The 22,694-nt window shown below is 37.4% G+C and overlaps 1 protein-coding gene across 8 annotated transcripts in view; it reads right to left on the reverse strand.

Moving 5' to 3' along the window:
• HERC1 (HECT and RLD domain containing E3 ubiquitin protein ligase family member 1) overlaps positions 1 to 22,694 on the reverse strand; it is a 208,938-nt gene that overhangs the window by 32,741 nt on the left and 153,503 nt on the right. For 5 of the 8 annotated variants that reach the window (XM_018054328.1, XM_018054326.1, XM_018054325.1 and 2 more), the window contains exons 41-55: positions 18,964 to 19,080; positions 18,522 to 18,753; positions 17,311 to 17,435; positions 16,113 to 16,333; positions 14,929 to 15,197; positions 13,431 to 13,483; positions 12,541 to 12,741; positions 11,750 to 11,924; positions 8,845 to 9,115; positions 8,501 to 8,714; positions 5,496 to 5,752; positions 4,606 to 4,733; positions 3,487 to 3,614; positions 2,459 to 2,659; positions 1,000 to 1,130 (exon numbers count right to left, since the gene is read on the reverse strand). In XM_018054328.1, coding sequence (XP_017909817.1) covers positions 1,000 to 1,130; positions 2,459 to 2,659; positions 3,487 to 3,614; positions 4,606 to 4,733; positions 5,496 to 5,752; positions 8,501 to 8,714; positions 8,845 to 9,115; positions 11,750 to 11,924; positions 12,541 to 12,741; positions 13,431 to 13,483; positions 14,929 to 15,197; positions 16,113 to 16,333; positions 17,311 to 17,435; positions 18,522 to 18,753; positions 18,964 to 19,080 — 2,723 coding nt within the window. The remainder of the gene's footprint in view (positions 1 to 999; positions 1,131 to 2,458; positions 2,660 to 3,486; positions 3,615 to 4,605; positions 4,734 to 5,495; positions 5,753 to 8,500; positions 8,715 to 8,844; positions 9,116 to 11,749; positions 11,925 to 12,540; positions 12,742 to 13,430; positions 13,484 to 14,928; positions 15,198 to 16,112; positions 16,334 to 17,310; positions 17,436 to 18,521; positions 18,754 to 18,963; positions 19,081 to 22,694) is intronic. The other 3 variants (XM_018054329.1, XM_018054330.1, XM_018054324.1) reach the window with 2 other exon arrangements.

The following is a 22,694-nucleotide window of genomic DNA, read 5'->3' on the forward strand; positions in this document are numbered from 1 at the left end:
GAATGTGGGACATGTTTTATGTTTATACGGTTGTCTTCACTGGGTTCTTCTGATATTTTTAAATTTATTTTTAATTGAAGGATAATTGCTTTACAATATTGTATTGGTTTCTACCAAACATCAACATGAATTGGCCATAAGTTTACCCATGGCCCCTCCCACCTGAACATCCCTCCCATCTCCCTTGCCATCCCACCCCTCTAGTTTGTTCCCCAGCCTCATTTGAGTTCCCTGAGTCATATTAGCAAATTCCCACTGGCTATCTATTTTACATATGGTAATGTACGTTTCCATGTTACTCTCTCTATACATCCCACCCTCTCCTTCCTCTCCCACCAGCTGTGTCGATAAGTCTATTCTCAATGTCTAGTGTCTCCACTACCACTCAGCAAATTGGTTCATCAGTACCATCTTTCTAGATTTCATATATATGTGCTGCTGCTGCTAAGTCACTTCAGTCATGTTCAACTCTGTGCGACCCCATAGGCAGCAGCCCACCAGGCTCCCCCATCCCTGGGATTCTCCAGGCAAGAACACTGGAGTGGGTATATATGTGCTAGTACGCAATACTTGTTTTTCTCTTTCTGACTTACTTCTCTCTGTATAATAAGCTCTATTCTTCTGACTTTTTTACCCTCCTTCACACGTTCCAACCACTGGCTTCATGAATTTATGTTACTTAATTAGTGGCCCCATAAGCTTCTGACCTGGTAACTTCTGTTTAAGGTAACAGAATCATTCTTCATATATGGAATTTCTAGCATTACTGGGAGGTACTCTGACCAAGGTATCCTATTTCACTGTTTCGGTTTTATCTCTTAACTCAATGGCTTTCTTACACAGACTTCTCCATTTATATACATGGTCCAAAAACTTAGTATAACAACAGAATATTAAATCACAAGTGACTGAGGTAAAAAACATTTTTTGAGAAACTAGTATCAAGCAATACTACAGTATAAAATAAGAAAAAGTAATCATTTGGTAAAGATGCTTTACCTTATGTGCATCAATTAGAACAATGCCTCCTTTCTCAAGTGGTTCCTTTGTTCCCAATAATAATTTTCCATCAAAATATCCCACTGCAAATGGTCTGTCTTCACTGAACCAAGCAATGCAAGTTACAGACACTAACATGATAAAAACAAAATAAAAATTTAAAGAAGAAAATGAGAGACTTATTTGTCATTGTCTCACTTTAAAAGAGATTTTGCAACAAATATATACCACTACAACTACCGGAAGTAGTTTACAAACATCTCTTTAATGCATTTAGACAAAATGTAGGCTTAGAGCAGGGATTTCATGCAACCCACTTTAAAGGTGTTATTTGTAAGTGACAAAGAATATCTCATTTTTAATCTTTCATTCTTTTGAAACAAAAATTGAATTCCCTTGCTGATTTTAAGTCATTTTAGGCTCTCTCCTTTTGGACCACAATCTACCATGAAACTAACAAGTGAAATAATCCAACTCTTAGGTAAAAAATTACCTACCCTTTCTTTTGCTTAATATTGCCTATTCTGTGTGTTTGCATATTCTATCAAACATGTTATATTCTAACAATCTATATCCATATTTATTTTAGTATATGTAACACCAGAAGGCTACAAAAGAAGTAAAAAACAGTTTCTGTGGGAGTACAATGGGGACATGGGAGTTGAGTAAATGTGAGAAAGGCTTTGCATTGTATACCTTTTTATTTCTTTTTTTGCCATGCCATGTAGCATGTGGGATCTTAGTTCTCTGAACAGGGATCAAACCTGCGTCCCCTCCAGTGGAAGTACAGAGTCCTAACCACTGGACTGCCAGGGAATTTCCTACTGTATCTTTTTAAACTAAAAATTTTGAGCCATATGATGGTATTATCTATTTTAAAAATCTAAAAAAAAAAAAAAAAACCCAAAACCAAAAAACCTATTCTATTCTGTTAAAAGAGTACCACAGAAGCTGGGACTAGGATCTTTGAGATATCCTACTCCCCCAAATCATCTAATAGAACTGTTCAGTATGATGCCAAGCCATCCAAAATGAAGAGAGCGAGAAAATAAGTGAAAGGCTTCCTAGTATGACTCTCCAATCAGGAACATCCCTCCCCTCCTCCTCCTTTTTCATTTCCTTAATTTCACACATTAGTTAACAATTTCAACTCCATCAATGGTTATTATCTTTTTTCCTCTTGGACATTCTCAACTTTCTAGGGAGCCCTCGAGAGCACTATAAGTGTTCAGACACTTACATAAAAGATAAATAGTAATTTAGGTCTTATTTTGGCAGTAATGTGTGGTAGGAGTTGATAGACAACTATCTTTCAACTTAGCAGCTAGATAAAATGAAATACCAACTAGGCAATTTAGAAAACAAAACCAAAAGTAATATTTACTCAGCATTTGCCAAAAGAGTATATCTATTTGATCAGAGGGAACACTCTCAACCAGATACAAGTCTAATCATTTACCATCCTTTCGATAGCAATGCTCCAATTCTCGACGGTGCATGGTGGATACATCAACAACTTCAATCAGTCCTAGAGATCCATCCATCCGTCCCACCAACAACAATTCTGGAGACTCTCCTGACCAGGCTGTAGATGGACCCTCTTCTGGCCAAGCCAGAGCAGACACCCAGTGAGGCTGAATATCTACTAACCCTTTTCCTCCTAGAGAAGGAAAAAATGTTAACTAGTTGTCACTTAATTCTTAAGAGTAATAACAAAAACAAGTAGCATTTAACACACTCAAGTTCAGTTCAGTTCAGTCACTCAGTTGCGTCCGACTCTTTGCAACCCCATGAATCGCAGCATGCCCAAAGCAGTTCCCAATTTCATAATAGCCTACTAATGAATAAGACTGCAAGGCTGGATCCTTCATTTATATACTACATTTGATTATCAAATCGAGTTTTTCTGAAACTATTAATAACAAAAAGAGATAGCTTTTATATGAGAAAGAATAAAGGAAAATAATCAGTAAACAAATGTCACTTAATTTTCCTAATAATTACTGAAAACCAAATTAACATATGAAATTCATCTATAGTTAAGGCTAGCAATTTCTCAATTAAGCAAAAACAAACAAAAATACTGGTAAGCTGAAGATTACAATAATTTTTATTTTCCAGAGATATATTAAAAATCAACAAGAGTTTGTACCTGTGAAAGAGACAAAATTAACAGAAATATTTCAACTGATTCAAAAGAACACATAGCTGGAAATGTAGTGATTGCTACTTCTCTAATCCTAGACTGAATGCTCAATCGTATATAAAAGGAATTTTTAGTTTAAAATTACCAGGTTAATTGATACTCTCAGAAATGAAAGTCAGGAAACGAACACTCTTTCTTTAATTTAAATCATACTATGCATAGATTTGCACAGCTGGTAAACAGACTGTGAGATTCAAGGTGAAGGGAAGCCAATGTTTGAACTTAGAAGGTTAAGAGAAAGAGTTCCTTCAGTAGTTTACTAGTATTTATGTGACTCTTACCATTAACTTGCCAGATATTCACCATCTTTTCCAAAGCCCCAGCTAGGTATTTGCCACTGATACTCCAGGAAACAGGTGAGAAACTTGGATCACTGGGTGATCCTAGGCTTTCCTCAGCATCACCTTCCCTAGAATACAACAGATAAGTATGGAATTCTAATCCATCATCCAAAAGAAAACTAAACTCTGAATCTTAAAATAAGGGTTTTATATAGACGATAGTACTTAAAGAGAGACTCTTACATTTCAAAAGCTTGGCTAGTAGTATTTGACAATCACATAATTGCTAGTGTTTGTCATAATGTGAAAATTGTAGAATTACAACAGAGTATTACTTAGACAATTCATCATTTAATGTACTACATAATTTGTCAACAAAGATATTCTGATTCTGCATGGTTTATACATATGATTATTACTCAGGGCATATGGATTCTTGCTTGCCTAATAGCTAGGGAAGTTCTATATTAAGCTATAAAAATAGAAAAGATACTACACTGTGCTACAGAAGAAATATCATTACTCTTAATTCCTAAATAATCCTTGAAGAATGATGGAAAATAAGCCTACCGTTTTGTAGAATTGAACATGTTAGCAGAGTAGACCTTGATTTAATTCTAGTAAGTCCAGATATTGACAGTATTTTTATCTTCTAAGTTACTATTTAGTAGGACTTGGTGGTCCAGTGGTTGAGAGACCATCTGCCAATGCAGGGGACAGGGATTCGATCCCTGGTCTGGGAAGATTCTACATGCTGAGAGGCAGCTAAGTTTGTGCAACGCAAATACTGAAGCCCCTGTGCCTAGAGCTTGTGCTCCACAACGAGAGAAGTCACCACAATGAGAAGCTCGTGCACTGCAACTAGAGTGTACCCCCTACTCACCACAACTAGAGAAAGCCCACGCCCAGCAATGAAGACCCAGTGAGGCCAAAAATTGATTAATTAATTAAATATTATCTTGCAAAAAACAAAAAACAACACATTAGAAACTGTTCTGAAATAAAAAATTGTAAAAAACTTTAGTCACAATTTGAGTATACTAACACAACCAAGATGAAGCATGTTTAGGATTCTCCTATTTTTAAATGTTACCCAAGGGAGCTAACATTAGTACTCACAATCTGTTGAACACACAGGTCTGTTGCAGTGAATACTGCTTCTTGGTGACATTCCACACCCGGATGGTGCCATCATTGCCACTTGTAGCCAACAGTCCTTTTCTATTACACCAAACACAAGTCATTACCTAGAAAAGATAAAAAGTCCAGCAATATGTGAGCAAGTTTTAACTCAAATGATTCTGTAATTTGAAAGAGTTCTATCAAATTAAAAATAAATCTACCATGAAACTGTAAAAGTGTCCATGTTATAAAATAATATGCATGGTCTAATTCTTTCTAATTGGCTTGTAAATATACACCTATATGAGATATACCTTTAAAATACTATGCCCAAACTCATTTGAATTATCTTAGACTTGTCACAATCTTAACTAAACATGTTTGTTTAATTAAAAAATGTTTTTTAATCCAATAAAACAGAAGTATTCAATATGCTCTATAAAACCAATTACAAGACTAAAAAATGATTTTGAAATTGGTAAAGTAGAGGTCAGTCTTCATTTCCTAAACTTCCGTTGTCACTGCTCAGGGGCCCAGTGGGTTAGATTAAAACAGTAGGGTCAATTTCTTCTCCTCTTGCATATGTAAGCTCTTATCTTTCGTGAGGTTATTCCTTTGGTTTTCTTCTCATTCCCCATCTGATGTTCCCATTTGTATCAGATTATATAGCATACAACATACACATGTAGAGAAAGGAGAGTCGGTAACTAGCAAATACTGATAATATAGCACACACATGTATGTGCGTAAGAGAGAGAGAGAGAGACAGAGAAAGAGAGACACACATATACACACCCCATGATCTAAACTTTAAGCTCCTGGAGAACAGCAGAAACTACTGTATCTTACATAAGGTGATCAACACACTAGGGGCTTAAAATACATACTCTGTTCTGATGCGCCTCCAACTTGATAAAGGAGCATTTTCTGAGATCTCCTCCCATATCAGCAAGCGTCTGTGGGGCAGTCTGGTTGTCGCGGTCATGTGCGGCAAGAGTGCGCACGAGCTGCTGAGCAGCCCACTGCCTGTGCTGTGAGGACAGCCTTGAGGAGAGGCAGCAGGCTGCCAGGGCGTTAGCCAGCTCCAGAGGGCCTGCAGCAGAAGGGTCACAGGGAGGGTGGGCATACAATTGGGCAGTTAAACCTGCTTAGACAAAACAATGAAATGATGCCGGGTGAGAGCTGGTGCTGGTGAACAAACAAAAACGGGTTAACCCATCTTTTAAGAATTAGCACTTTTTTAAGCAATCATTTCACTAAGATATACATACAAGTTATAAAGCACTTATCTCACATAAAATTCTACAATAAATACGATTCATTGCAAATATATATTTACATACATTAAGCAATGTATGTAAATATCTTTGCTCTAAGGATGCACAGACTCAGAATACAGCAGACATCAATTTAAGGCCAGGGCAGAGCGAGCATGTCCTAAAAATTAAGAGTTTGGTTTCTGCTGCTCAAAAGTGATTGTAATAGCCAATCAAGGGACTGCCTTGATAGATTCAAAAGCCCATCTCTCTTGGCCAAATAGTGAAGAGAAGGGTACATAGTGTATTTAAGTAGTCCCTTCAAGTATATTGTTTTAAGACAAAGAGAAAAACAGCACTACTTTATATAAATTATATTACGGAAACCTACCGGAATTATTATCTATGGTGACTCAAACCATAATCGAATAAAATAATCTAATTAAAAAGACAAATTTGGTATATTTTCTGGTATTTATTACCATGTACAATGAAAAAGTATCCAGGCACTTTTCTTATGATCTAACTTAACTATACATTGCTCAGGCTCTCAGTCGTGTCCAACTCTTGGCAAACCGATGGACTGCAGCACGCCAGGCTTCCCTGTCCTTCTCCTCCCAGAGCTTGCTGAAACTCATGTCCATTGAGTCAGTGATGCAATCCAATCATCTCATCCTATGTCGTTCCCTTCTCCTCCTGCCTTCAATCTTTCCCAATATCAAGGTCTTTTCTAGTGAGTCAGCTCTTTGCATCAGGTGGCCAAAGTATTGGGTGTTTCAGCCTCAGCATCAGTCATTCCAATGAACATTCAGGACTCATATCCTTTACGATTGACTGGTTTGATCTCCTTGCTTTCCAAGGGACTCTCAAGAGTCTTCTCCAATGCCACAGTTCAAAAACATCAATTCTTCAGTGCTCAGCCTTCTTTATGGTCCAACTCTCACATCCATACATGACTAAAGAAAAAATCATAGCTTTGACTAGACGGACCTTTGTTGACAAAGTAATGTCTCTACTTTTTAACACGTTGTCTAGATTTGTCATAGCTTTTCTTCCAAGGAGAAAGTGTTTTTTAATTTCATGGCTGCAATCACCATCTACAGTGATTTTGGAGCCCAAGAAAATAAAGTCTCTCACTGTTTCCACTGTTTCCGCATCTATTTGCCATGAAGTGATGTGACCAGATGCCATGATCTTCATTTTTCGAATGTCGACCTTTAAGCCAGCTTTTTCACTCTCCTCTTTCACTTTCGTCAAGAGGCTCTTTAGTTCCTCTTTGCTTTCTTCCATAAGTGTGGTATCATCTGCATATCTGAGGTTATTAATATTTCTCCCAGCAATCTTGATTCCGGCTTGTGCTTCATCCAGCCTGGCATTTCACATGATGTACTCTGCATATAAGTTAAATAAGCAGGGTGACAATATACAGCCTTGATGTGCTCCTTTCCCAATTTGGAACCAGTCTTTTGTTCCATGTCCAGTTCTAACTGTTGCTTCCTGATCTGCATACAGGTTTCTCAGGTGGCAGGTAAGGTGGTCTGGTATTCCCATCTCTTTCAGAATTTTCCACAGTTTATTGTGATCCACAGTCAAAGGCTTTGGCATAGTCAATAAAGCAGATGTTTTTCTCGAACTCTCTTGCTTTTTTGATGATCCAACGAATGCTGGCAATTTGATCACTGGTTCCTCTGGCTTTTTGAACATCTGGAAATTCACAGTTCATGCACTGTTGAAACCTCACTTGGAGAATTTTGAGCATTACTTTGCTAGCGTGTGACATGAGTGCAACTGTGCAGTAGTCTGAATATTCTTTGGCATTGCCATTCTTTGGGATTGGAATGAAAACTGACCTTTTCCAGTTCTGAGGCCGCTGCTAAGTTTTCCAAATTTGCTGGCATATTAAGTGCACCACTTTCACAGCATCATCTCTTAGGATTTGAAATAGCTCAACTAGAATTCCATCACCTCCTTAGCTTTGTCACGGTGGTGCTTCCTAAGGCCCATTTGACCGTGAATTCCAGGATGTCTGGCTCTAGGTGAGTGACCACACCATCAAGGTTATCTGCGTCATGAAGACCTTTTTTGTATAGTTCTTCTGTGTATTCTTGCCACCTCTTTGTAGTATCTTCTGCTTCTGACAGGTCTATACCACTTCTGTCCTTTATTGTTCCCATCTTTGCGTGAACTGTTCCCTTGGTATCTCTAATTTTCTTGAAGAGATCTCTAGTCTTTCCAATTCTATTGTTTTCCTCTATTTCTTTGCGTTGATTACTGAGGAAGGCTTTCTTATCTCTCCTTGGTATTCGTTGGAACTCTGCATTCAGATGGGTGTATCTTTCCTTTTCTCCTTTGCCTTTTGCTTCTCTTCTTTTCTCAGCTATTTGTAAGGCCTTCTCAGACAACCATTATGGGCTTTGCATTTCTTTTTCTTGAGGATGGCTTTGATCACCGTCTCCTGTACAATGTCACGAACCTCCAACCACAGTTCTTCAGGCACTCTTTCTATCAGATCTAATTCCTTGAATCTGTCACTTCCACCGTGTATGTTGTTATATAATTCATCACATATAACAATGCAGAAACATTTTTAAAAACATTGATTAAAAGACTATATATTTAAATCATATGAAACTTACCTTTCTTTTCAACTTCTAACTTATCATAATTAGGTCTCAGTTTGGCCCCTTTGTCTGCTAGTAATGCCACAAGGGCCTGAGTTACAACAAAATTTGGGGAGGTTACAAGCTTATTCTCTTCAGCAATTCCTCGGAGAAAGCTAGGTAGAAACTTTCGCTGAATTGGATCGTCAACTGTGGTCAGATTTACACCTGTTGCAGCAGAAATCAAGTTCTGTAGAGGCAATCAGAACAAATACATTTAATTTTTAATTTTGGAAAAGAAGCTTTTTACTTCACAAGTTTCTTTAGGAATTGGTTGGCAATAAGCAATACAATAAGAAAAGCACTGAAAGCTCCCCTACCTGTGTGCATAACTGCACCAGGAGCTTTGCAGCACTAGGAGTGTTTGATGCTAGACATCCCACTGCTGTGCTCAGATAGGCCAGGCAGGAAATGGGCTTGTTGGCCTTGCTGTGCCCACCTCGTGAACGCTCTGAAGCACTTGCCATGGCAGAAGGACTCGTGGAGAGGCCCGCTCTCCCGGCTGCAGCCAAGCACATGAGTCGAACCAAAGTCCGGATATCGGTAAGCCCCAGTGATTCGAGACCAGCAGCCAGGCTGCAACTGGAACCACTGGCAGGAAAAGAACACACTTTAGATACATAAAGAAAATAACTTAAGTGACCATCTGGAGCCCCACATACAATCCATAGCACCAACAACCAAAATAAAAGGCAAGGTCCACTATCCTAGTCATACAAGTCCTACTGTATGTATGTATGTATGTATGTATGTATGTATGTATGTATGTATGTATGTATGTAAGAGATGTCCAAAAATAAAAACCTGGAAACTGTTATTGAAACTTTTGTTTTAATAAATATCTACATACACTTGAAGTATATCTGAATTATCAAAGTATAATTTAGAGGAATGTTCATAAACCATGAATTTTCACAAACTGAACAAACCTATGTAACCACCTTCCAGATCAAGAAACAGAACACTACCAACACCCCAGAAGACTACTTGGGCCCTTCTCAATCTCCAGGCCCTCAGAAATAACTACTATTCTGATGCTTAAGGCCATAAATCAGTTTTGTTTTTGAACTTCATATAGATAGGATAATAAAGTGTGTATTCTCTTAAGTCTGGCTTCTTTTATTCAACATTATGCTTGTAAGATTCATCCATGCTGTTGCATTATTAGCAGGAGTTATTCATTTTCACCCACAGCAGATGTGGGTTCAGTTCCAGGCCATGACAATAAAAAGAATATTGCAATTAAGAAGGCAAATTTTTTTTGGTTTTCCAGTGCATATAAAAGTCATGCTTACATTATATTGTAGTCTGTTAAGGGTGCAACAGCATTATGCCTAAAAGAACAATGTATTAATACATAGCTCAATTTAAAAATACTTTAATGCTAAAAAATGTTAATCATCTAAGCCTTCAGTAATCTTTTCAGAACAGTAACATCAAAGATGTGATCAGTGGTTCACAGATCATCATAACAAATATGACAATAATGAAAAAGCTTGAAACAGTCCAAGAATTACCAAAATGTGACACAGAGACATGAAATGAGCAAATGTTATTAGAAAAATGGTGCCAACAGACTTGTTCAACTCAGGGCTGCCACAAACCTTCAATTTGTTTAAAAAAAAAAAAACAACAACTAATATCTGTAAAGCACAATAGAGTGCAACAGAAAAAGATATGGCTGCCTATATAAATGAAATTTACCACAATTCATTTCTCTATACAAATGAGAGCATGGGGCTATTATGAACAGCACCGCCATTCTTTCCGACAAAAGAGTGAATGTTCTTTCCGACATCTTTGGGTACACATATGTGAGCACGTCTGTTGGATATATACCCAGAAGTGTTTTCCTGGGTCATGAGTACATTAATACTCACTTTCAGTTGGTACTATCTACGAGTTTTGCAAAGCAACTACCCTAAGTTATTTCTGTACCAGCAGGGTATGAGAGGTCTAGATGTTCCACATCCTCATGGTCACTTTTCTCCCCTCAGTCTCTTAAATTTTAGCCATTTTGATGGGTGTGTAGGTATATCCTACTTTCATTTCTCTGAAGAGTAATGGGGCTGAACATTTTTTGTTCATGTTTATTGACCATTTCAAGATCCTTTATATTATTTTGTATTGTGTCCATTTTTCTTTTTCTGTCTTTTTCTTATTGGTTTGTAAGAATACTTTATAATATTTTGTTGGTTATATGCATTGCTAAGATCATCTCCCATTCCAGGGCTTTTTTTTTTTACTTTCTGACTCATACTTCCTATATGACTTTTGCTGAACCAAAGTTCTTTTTTAATGTAGTCCAATTTATCAATGTTTTTCTTTAAAGTGAATGCCTTTTGTGACTTGTTTAAGAAATCTCTGCTTGTTCCAAGATCAAGAATAAAATCTTCCTTATCTTACAGAAATGCTACTGATTTATGTTTACATTTAGACCAAAAAGTCACTTGAAAATACTGGCTTTATATAGTTTGAGGTTGGAGCCAAGACTCATTTCTTTGCCGAAGTGAATATACTATCTGACGTAGCCCAAGTTACTGAAAAGATTATCCTTTCCTCATTGCTCTGCAATGTAAGCACTGTCATAAATCAAATTATAAATCAAATGCTGATCTACACGTATGAGTCAGTTTTTGAAGTTCGTTTTCCATAGACCAAACTGTCTATATTCTTGAGTCAACATCATACAGTCTCATCTAAATTTTTAGTTTCTTTCAGGGTCCTTCGGTCTTCTTTGATTACTGTTAAATATCCCTACTTAATCATTTCTTCAATGGATGTCTTTTAAGTATTCTTGGTTCTCTTCCCTTTTTTAACATTACACTCCACAGTATGAACACAGCAGGAACCTCCACAATATGCAGATTGACTTAGCTATACAGTTGGTAAACTCTGCAGAAAAACTCACTCAACCTTCTAGTTTTACCCTACACCAAATGGATCAATGGTCTTAGTTTCCCATTTCAGATAATAAAATGCTTGCGGTTTACTCAGTTATTATAATGGCAATATTTTCTGCCTAAAAAGACCCAAACATTAATTGAACGACTGACTGACTGAGTGAATGAATGAATAATAATGACTATTGTCTGATTTCTTTCATTCAACAGAAGTTATTCAAGTTTCTAAAACTTTTATTTCTTCTTCCCAAATAATACCAGACTCCTGTCTGATATGTACAAGCAGCTAACTCGGCATCTTTTGGCAGAAAATAACAGTTACCTGACTGAGAGAAGAGAGAGAGCTCTCATGACCATGGTTCTGGCCAGAAGAACCTGAGCAGCAGCCGTCACTCTCCTTAGAGCGACCACCCGGTCATGGGGATTTGCTAAGGCAGCTGCCTGTTCACCCAGTGTTATTCTCCCAGAGGAACTCTTTTCTACAGAGCCATGGCAACCTGAAAAACGGAAGATTTTGCTCAGTTTTCAAGAAGGTAAGGAAAAAAATAGCCAAACTACTGAAAAATTTTCCCTAGGTAGCTAGGTTCTAGGCTACTAGGAAATAAAGCAAATCAATGTATTTTGCTCATCCATAAAACTTTGTTATATAGAAGATGGTTTGAGAGAAATACATATTTCTAAGTCAATAATTTATTATAGGAAAAATATGATTCTTAAATTTTTTTGGTTTTATTTTTGCTCATGTATCACTTCCAATGATATTAACAAATATAGAAAAAATATAGTTTTAAAAATATGCTTTGAGTACATATTCACCCAAATTAAAAAATACTACAAAATAGTTTTTGTTTCCAGGTTTCTCTTAACACATAGTTAAAAAAAACTTTGTATTTTATAAATTTTTTATCACTTGAATATTTTATAGAAACAAAAGAATCAGAAGTTAATTTTACATAATACCTTCAAAACATTAAAACACCTGGCTAAAGATAGTTGATGAGACAGAAAATATTGAACTCATTATTATTAACCTCTACCTTATTATTTACTTTTCTAAGAAGCAAATTAATATAGACTCTATAAAATCCATGCCAATCAGCATTCCAAGTTTACCTATTTGCATCAGAGTCTCTTCCATACTGTTGGTTGCTGTTACCATTGCTACTGATGCTCCTAATGGATCACTGTCAGGGAACTGAACTGGTTCTGGTACAATGCGGCGGTCATTTAAACCAAGAGGGCCAGCAAGTAATTCAAACTCTTCTTCACCTGTTAGCTTTTCATCTTCATCAACATCCAACATGTCCCAGTCTTCTGGAATTTATAGAGAAAAAATGGATGGTATGTAAATATAAACACGACACAACCCTGCTGGCAATGGTTATTGTGAGACAGGTCTAAGATGCAGATGGATTGAAAGCCTAGTCAGTGCCTACAAAATAAAATACAGCACCATCTCCTGGTGACCCAACTAAACTGCACTCTGGAGGCACAGTGGGACTAAGGGAAAGGGATGAGAGCAAATTCATTTAAACCAATAGCACATGTTACAGTTGATAATGGAGGTTTCAACTAATAACAAATACTGTTATGGGGCCAACAAAGAGTAATTGACCCTGTCCATGATCATTAGGAAATGACTTATTCCAAATAAATGAATGCTCCAGCTAGACTGATGCTCACTTCTTTATTTTTTACTTTCCACAACTACGATGAAAATTCAAAATGTTTTAATACTTCATACTTTACTTACTTTGAAAAAATATACACACCACACAGAAATTAACATCCTGTGGGAAAATATTAGAAACCAGGTCTTTTTCCCTTGACTTTTAAAACTAGGGCTATTGCTATCATACTATCTTGAACTCTTGGGGGGAAGTTTAAGTTGACGTGTACGTAAATACAGAGAAACATATGAAGGTTAAGTTTTAGTAACAGATGTTAAGTAGAAGGTATATACAAAAATACATGTGAAATAAAGAGGTTCTCAAAACAACTACCTTCATACACACTGTCCTGCTTGCCAATAAGATCTGGAGCTTGTCCTTTGTACCTGCACCAAACACAAAGAACATTGTGTTTTCATATAAAACAATTACTCCAAAGTGCAAATTATGTCATTAGGACATTTAAAAAGATCATTAATAAAGCAACACAAAATTAAAAAGTATGTTTCATGTTATGGAAAGTGAAAGTGTTAGTTGCTCAGTCATGTCCGACTCTTTGCAACCTCACAGACTGTAGCCCACCAGGCTCCTCTGTCCATGGGATTCTCCAGGCAAGAAAACTGGAGTGGGTTGCCATTTCCTCCTCCTCCTTACTCATTAGCTATCTTCCCAACTGAGGAATCGAAACCGGGTCTCCTGTGTCTCCTGCATTGGCAGGTGGGTTCTTTACCACTAGGCGCCACCTGGGAAGTCCCTTCATGTTATAGGCTAATGTAATAAAAACCACTGGTATGTAGATGTTTACAAAATCAGTGACTGTTTTATCAAATAACTGTGGAGGTTTCTTAGTGACCAACATAAATATTCCCCCCCCAATTTATTTATTTATTTTTGGTTGCACTGGGTCTTCGTTGCTGCATGTGGGCTTTCTCCAGTTGCAGTGAGTGGGGGCTACTCCTCATTGCAGTGCACAACCTTCTCATTGCAGTGGCTTCTCTTGTTGCAGAGCACAAGCCCTAGAGTGCTCAGGCTCTAGCAGTTGTGGCACATGAGCTTCAGCTGCTCTGCAGCATGTGGAATCTTCCTGAACCAGGGACTGAACCCATGTTCCCTGCATTGGCAAGTGGATTCTTAACCACTGGACCACTAGGGAAGTCCCCTACATAAATCTTTTAATCAAAGCCTATTCCAGAACACTTTAAGGGTTTTAATAGTTGACAGTAAGGGCAAAAACCTTACTCATTAGCTATTAATTGCTATTTAGGAATATAATGAAGTAATATTTTCATGGAAGCTTGTTTAATCTAAATAGTCTATTTTTTTAATCAAGAAAAAAGATCTTAATCAAGATGTCAAAAATATGGTGAAAAACACCAAAGGAAAAAAGGAACGTAAGCCTCTTGAAGGTGAAAGCAAGGGTCCCACTCACAATTTGTTAACAAATTTAAGATTAATACAGTCAAACTCCAGTGAAGGACCTGAGACCATACCGCTGTTCCCAGACTATAGACTGCCACCTCTGGCAGGAACTTGAATTCTTCCACTTCCCTCATTCCTGTATCTAAATTCAGCAATCATAGGACTTTATTAAGGAAAAAAGTAAAGTGAAAGTGAAGTCGCTCAGTCGTGTCTGACTCTGTGCGACCGCGTGGACTGTAGCCCACCAGGCTCCTCCACATCCATGGGATTCTCCAGGCAAGAGTACTGGAGTGGGTTGCCATTTCAGGTAATTCTTCACATGAAGAAAACTACAATCCCCATGTCTCAATGAGAGATACTTTTATATACTTCAGTCAGAGCATCTGGATATCTCTACACAATTTCAAGGTACCTTTCAGAACTTGTTGCCTTGGATTTGGTCTTCAGGGCTAAGTACTTTTCCCTGCAGCTGCCACATAGCAGGTAGTATGGATTTCCACTCCCACATTCACCACCGAACCAGCCATCCACATAGGAGCCGTTGCTGCGATAGCCCTGGCGGTTTGCGCTGCGCCCACAGCCTGGGTGATTTCTCTTCATGTGCTGATTGAAGTTGACGACACTGCATTCACACAGCTCACACACCACCACTTCTTCCCTGTCTTCAGACTCACAAACATGCTGCACAAAATGATTTCATATCACATGATTAGTCAAATTAACATATAATTAAGAAGAGGTAAACAGATCATTTAAACTAAACTACTTGTTTACATATGCTGGAATATTTGCAAGATGTTCATCAAAGCTATAACAAATCAAAATTCAGATCACAGTCTGAAGGTGTTCTTTCCCCTTCCTCACACTAAGTGACAATAAAAGTAACTGACTATACTACCGAGAAAAAAATTATTAATAAAAACAATCTGCCTCATCTCGATGATTTAAAATCCCTCCAATGAAAACTTTTATCTGATCATAACATTCATATCTATTTTCTGAATTTCTAAGAAGTCATTTAGATTAACTTATCTTATTAATATATGATCTTCCCTATAAAACTTACACTTGTGAACTTCTCAGTCTCCCTGCTACAAAAAGTGTAATGCTAAACAATGTAAACATACAAACCCACCATATACCCTGCCCTTTGATGGACGTATTTACAAGATCTAGGTGGCACTGGCTCCTAGAATGAGGCATTACAGTGATTAAATAGAACCTATGAAGGAGAAGAGCATGCATTCAACAGCAAGATAAGCACAGCAGCCATGTTAAATACCCAGCAGAGTTGATTGGGACCTGATGCTTATTTTGTAATCTATCTTTGATATTAGAATCAAATGATCACAATATGGCTCTATTCATCTAGTCTGGGGAGAGAAGCAATAAAATCGCACAGAGAAAGCAACAAGAGAGACTTTTTATTAGTTTGTAGGTATCAAAGTAACCTCAAGTGTTAGAGCCCCAAACTTTAGGATGAGATGTCAGACTTTTTAGAGTGCTACAACTCTAGGCAAGGCTGTTATTAGTAAGCTGTATGAACAGGAGGGCAGGAAAATAAGTCAGAGCAGCCCCCGCTGCAGTCACACACACCCAGGTAGGCCAATCCAGTACCTCTGGGATCCACATTCCCAGAATATCATTGTCACTGGTCAGGTCTTGTCCAAACATAGCTTCCATCGCTTCATCATCAAGATCAATTTCCAATTCCTCATCTAAATTAAAGTCATACAACGCCCCTGGGTCTTGTTGCAAAGATATTCCTTCTCTCCGACTTTGATTCCTGTGGGCCTGCACAGAGCGGTATAACCCCGCTCAGAACAAAACAAGAAAGGCATTTTATTTGCACGTATAAAATAATTCTGAATATTTCGCCAGTTCTTAACTGCCGTACAATGCAGGTAAGAGCCTATCTCAGCTGACTTACTGGATTCCAGATCATAAACATAAAACTTTACCTATCATATGTGCTTCTTCTTCTGTGAAATGGGGATAATAGCATTCATACTTTGCACAGTTGCTGACAGGTTTAAATAAGATAGTCCATGTAAAATATTTCATAAAGTTTGTTATACAGAACACTCAGTAAATGTGGGCTGTTATAATCCTTTCAGTTTTTTAAAATCAGTCCCTTTCACTATATATTAAATATACATCTTATATGTTCTAGGACAGTCTCAATGTCTCTGTTCCTATAAACTACTGAATCATTATTTATGTTTTAAGAATTCAAGGATTAAACTCTGCTTTGACAAAAAACATATTCTAGACTTTTAACTTACATTTCATATGCCAAAAACATAATCCTCAAAATATTTACTAATGTAATGAAAAAATACATTTTTGCTATCCAGGGCCTTACCTAGTAGTGAAGCCCTGAAGTCCACAAAGTACATCAGAAAAACCAGTGCCTACTTGGCACAGAACTCTTTCTAGTTCCTTCTCATCTGTGATATCTTAAACATGTATCTTCACTTCTTAAATTATGTTTCTTGAGGGTAGAGAGAGCATTTATGAAATTTCTCAATATCTACACGTGACTACTATAGCCTTCTGCATCCAGAGGGAACTTAAAAACAAACTTATGAATGTATGCTGTGATTTAAATCAAATAAAATCATATAAATGCATAGAAAGTAATATGCAAATAGTTGTTCTTTGAATGTGGAGGTACTGAACATTTAGTATTATTAATCCATATCTTCTTTAACGTTGCTTATATATTCACTTTAAGATATAAACAAACTATATAATACTTTCACCAAGAGAAAGATGTGAAACATATACTTACCTGCTCTTGCTAGCAATGTTCGAGCAGCCAAATCAAACTTGTGCCTTCTTGTTACTGCTGAGCGACCCCTAGCTGGCGGTCCACTTCCAGAAGCTGCATTCTCTGCATGATCCAGATTATCAGCACTAAAAGTGCAAGTTTGAAAGCAATGCACATTTTAAAAAATCATCATGAACAGAAAACACAGGTACTAACTTGCTTGCAGTACGTTTTCCTCCAAGTATTACCAAGAACAATATGTTTATGATAAAATTTTGAAATATATCTTTTGTGGTTGGCAAAGTTCCTAAGTTATAAATGTCATATTGCTCTGAGCAGTAATGTTATCTGATTTTGAAATTATGCTTAATACAAGTTTAAATTATGAAATTATGCTTAATACAAGTTTAAATTCAAATGAGGTCAATAGCCTTAACTAAATCTTAAATGATTATATACTGAAAATCTGAAATGACTGGGAATCCTTGCCTTAGAGCAACAGATATTTCAAAATAAGTTATGGAAATATTCACTGAGCTTGTCAGAAAAAGCCTGCAGATTAATATAAGATATAAGCTCCAATATGACTTCATGAACTAAAATGAAATGAAGATTTAAAGGCATAAGAAGTGCTGAATGAGGAGCATTTTAGAAAGGATTACAGAATATTTTATTATATATTTTTTTAATTGCATGATAATTACTTTACAATGTTATGGTGGTTTCTACATTTCTTTTTAGGCTAGGCATTATTACAGAATTTGTTTTGCAACTTTAAAAAAGGGTACATTGCATTGGATATTAAAAACTAAAGATGAGATGAAAATATAAACCTATATTAAGAGACACAAAGATTCCTACTGAATCCATTTCTATTGAATGCATTAAATCAATTATATAAAAATGAACATTCTAGTTATTTAACATATAATAAAATTATTTCATCAACATGTTTATTTCAGAATAAAAATTTTAGTTTTCAGTTTGTTCTTTTCAGCAACTTTATATTAAAATTATTTCCTTATTTTCATAAAAATAGCATTCAAGTCAAAACCTGTCATGTCATTTTCACCCTTCACAGAAACATAAACGTGTAACTGAAATGTCCATCTTTTCATATATCTCTACTTAACAACCTTATACATTGGAAGCACCTATGAAGGGACATAAGTGGCGGTCTTGAGGCACCATTTAAACCACATGGAATAGGAATATGGAAATTGGAATTTCACCTTTCACTAAAGCCTTCCTCCATTTCAGCAGCATCAGCTGATGGTATGTCTCCTGGTGATTGCAAATAACAGGGATCACTTGACTTCCCACCACTGCCTGCAACTGCTGCTCCGTGCCTTGAGTCAGCTGTGCTGCCTGACTGGGGCTCCTCCTCATCCTCATGCCCAGGGTGCTCTATCATCCACATGGCAAGGACGGTGATGTTCTGGGCATCAGCCTCGCCTCGAGCACCTGAACAGGTGAAAAAAAGGTCTAATATTGACTCTGGGCAAAATAATTATTCCTGCTATCAGTTTAAGAGTGTCTGCTATGATGCAACTGTAATTAGATCTGGTATTAAAAATCTTATCAAGCTTTATGGACTCTTAAAAAACATATCGCCCTTAATAAAGATCATGTTTCTCATATCTGCATATATTGATACTTAAAAAATTACAGTACCTGTGGCTTCCATGGCTTTCGCAATCTGCCGGAGAGAGAACCCCATTTCTAACAAGGGTACTGCAATTGCTGGAGGAGGAGGAGAAGTTGAAAGTCTACTACTTGGGTCTGACAAGGCTGAAACAAAAGAAAGAGAGGTAAGTCCTAAATATTACTATATACCAGGAGTAAAAAGTGTTCGTTTAGTGACTATAATTCCCAATTTCCTTAATATTGTCCAAATTTAATGAAATGTTAAAGAATTCACTAATTGAATGTGATTAAATATGATAGAGCTTCTTAAGGTTTTTCTTAAAGATAAACCAGCTATTATGAAATAAACCTGCTGAAAACAATGGTTAATTTTTTTTAAGTTTCCTATTTGCAAAAAATTTTTAATTTTACAGAAATTTTAAAGAATAGTACAAAAAATTATTTTACCCCTGAACTACTGGAGAATAAGTAAAAGACATAATGTTCCATCTTCCCTGAATATACTAATACATCACTCCTACAAATAACAACATTCTCCTGCATAACCACAATGCAACTATCATAGTCAGGAAATTCACAATTATCATCTAATCCAGATTCTAGTTTCAAGGAAAGTCTTGATAATGTTTTTTACAGCAAAGGCATCCAATCCAGGATAATCTTTACATTTAACTTTTCATGTCTTTTCAGCCTCCTTCAATCACTTTGATATTTAGAAGATTCCAGGCCAGTTACAGGTCCCTCAATCTGGTGTCTGCTATTTCCTCATGATTAGATTCAGGTTGTGCTTTTTGGCAGGAGTATCACAGAACTGATGTTCCCTTCCTGCTGCATTCTACTAGATGGTCCATGATTTTGTTTTGTCTCATTACTGATGATAACTTTGATGACTTGAGTTAAGCTGGTATCTACCAGGTTTCTCCACTGTAAAGTTAACTCTTTCTTTTCCTTTGTAATTAGTAAGTATTTGTGGGGAAAAAACTATGAGAATATGTAAATATCTTATTCCTCATCAAAGTTTCAGCATGTATTATGCTGGGACTTCCCTGGTGGCTCAGACAGGAAAGAATCCACCTGCAATGCTAGAGACCCAGGTTCGATCCCTGGGTCAGGAAGACTCCCTGGAGAAGGGATTGACTACCCATTCCAGTATTCTTGCCTGGAGAATCCCATGGACAGAGGAGCCTGGTGGGCTCAGTCCATGGGGTTGCAGAGTTGGATGAGACTGAGTGACTAACATTTCCACTTTCGTTTATGTTTCAGTTCAGTTCAGCCGCTCAGTCGTGTCCGACTCTTTGTGACCCCATGAATCGCACCACGCCAGGCCTCCCTGTCCATCACCAACTCCCAGAGTTTACCCAACTCATGTCCATTGAGTCGGTGATGCCATCCAGCCATCTCATCCTCTGTTGTCCCCTTCTCCTCCTGCCCCCAATCGGTCCCAGCATCAGGGTCTTTTCAAATGAGTCAACTCTTCGCATGAGGTGGCCAAAGTATTGGAGTTTCAGCTTCAGCATCAGTCCTTCCAATGAACACCCAGGACTGATCTCCTTTAGGATGGACTAGCTGGATCTCTCTGCAGTCCAAAGGACTCTCAAGAGTCTTCTCTAACACCACAGTTCAAAAGCATCAATTCTTCGGCACTCAGCTTTCTTCACAGTCCAACTCGTTTATGTTTACTGGCTGAATTAATTATCATTACGATAGCTGACAAATGATGGTATTTTAAAGTCCATCAGCACTTTCAGATTCATCAGTTGGTATTCTACTCTAAAGCAAAGCTCCTCCTTTTTTTATATGGTTATAGATTCTTATTGCATTCACGAGTTATTATCTCTTAGTGTAACTACTGTTTTTCATGTCCCAAATCCCCCGGATTTGGCCAGTGGATGCCATTCCATTCTAATTTATATGTTCTTCAGGCCTGTGCCCATCATTCTCTAAGTATTTCACCACTTTGTGGCAAAAGCCATTCTACACTCATCTCATACTCAGACCTGAAGTGCCACTTCTCTCAGAAGATCAAGGTTTCTTCTAATAGAGAATAGTATTTAGAAGATAGGATTCTGGTACTAGGTGTGTATACAGCTATTGAAGCATCACTGCTCCAAGGCTCTCTCAGTGGAGAGTTGCCAGCGGAGGCCCTCTTCAACCTACATGACTCTGACATCTAGTGCCAGACTGTGAGGACAGTTCCTCACCCCACCTGGACTCAAAAAGCTCTATGCCAGGCCACTCCACACACAGAAGTTTTTTTCACCCAAATCTGGCTCTGACAACCCACTCTGGGCTACCATGCCACACACCTCCCTTGCTCTGCTGGCATGAATGCCTACCTAGACTGGCCTCACTTAATGGCTTTCAAATTGGATTAGTAAGGAAGAAGGGAAGAAGGGAAGGACGGAAGACTATCATTCTTATTTTTGTTTAGAAAAAAAGTCATTACTGCTACAGTGGTGACAGCCCTGATGTATCTGCTGAAGTTCACCTTCTTGCCATGAAAGAGTAACAAAGGCTAGATTCACCCTCACCTTAAGCAACTAAAAAAAAGACAAAAATTATCAAACAGTCTGCAGACGGTGATAGGCAATGTGGGATGGTAATCCCTGAAAGAAGGGAATCAAATGAGGCAAGGCGTAAAACTGCCTTAGCTTATGGCCTGGAAAAAATTTCCAAACCTGCAGTTCAGGGAAGGTAAATTCAAGCTAAACTTAGGGGTCTCTCTGAATGGTGGAGACAAAGTACAGATTCAAAGGTGGCTAGAATTAACAGGGTAGGATACCAGATACCAGGGTAGAATACTCTTTTCATCTGTATGAAAAGAAGAGCGCTACACAGAGAACTCGAGAAATGTGCAGAGGGTCCTCATCACCTCAAGCCTTCAGCTGATGCTAATACAACAGCTATCCAAAGCCAGGGAAAGAATCACCCAGAAGCAGCAGGCAGAACAATCCTTAGAGCTCACATAAGGTTGGGAAGCATCTGTGTTACAATAAGCCAGAATGAAAAAACTTTGTAATAAGGTATAAAGCACTGGATAGAATACTAAACAAACTGAAGGTTGTCCTGGTCCCACCTAACAAAGCTTAAAAGGAAGTCTTGAAAGAATCCAATTGTTTTCAAGTTACTTACCTGTATTCTAGAACAAAGTTAAAGTACAATTACAGAAGTACAAAATATCCGGCACTCAACTAGGTAAAATTCACAATGTCTGGTATCCAAAAAAAAGTAACCAAACATGCAAAGAATCAAGAAAGCACAACTCAAAATGAAGAGATAAATTAGTTACTAGAAACAGATCTATAAATGAGAGAACTGGTAAGTACAACAGATATTAAAACAGATACCATAAATACAGTTGACTCTCATTTGCAGATTCCATATCTGCCAATAATTTACTCATTAAAATTGATTTATAACTCCAAAATCAATACTCATGGCACTTTCACAGTCATTCACATGCACAGGGTGACCAAAAGATTCAGTCTCCTGATGCATTTATTTCCATCTAAGGTCAAACAAGGTGATACTGTGTATTCTTGTTTCAGTTTTCAGACTATACCAAGTATCCTTTTCATGTCATTTAGTGTAACTTTTTTTTTTTGCATGTTTTGTGCTTTTTGTTGGTGATTTCATTGTTTAAAATAGCCTCCAAGTGTAATATTGAAATGCTATCTAGTGTTCCTAAGTGCAAGAAGGCTACAAAGTGCCTTATGGAGAAAATGTATGTTAAGGTTCACACAGGCATGACTTAATAG

The sequence above is a fragment of the Capra hircus genome, chromosome 10 (assembly GCF_001704415.2).
Source record: "Capra hircus breed San Clemente chromosome 10, ASM170441v1, whole genome shotgun sequence".
Lineage (NCBI taxonomy): Eukaryota > Metazoa > Chordata > Mammalia > Artiodactyla > Bovidae > Capra > Capra hircus.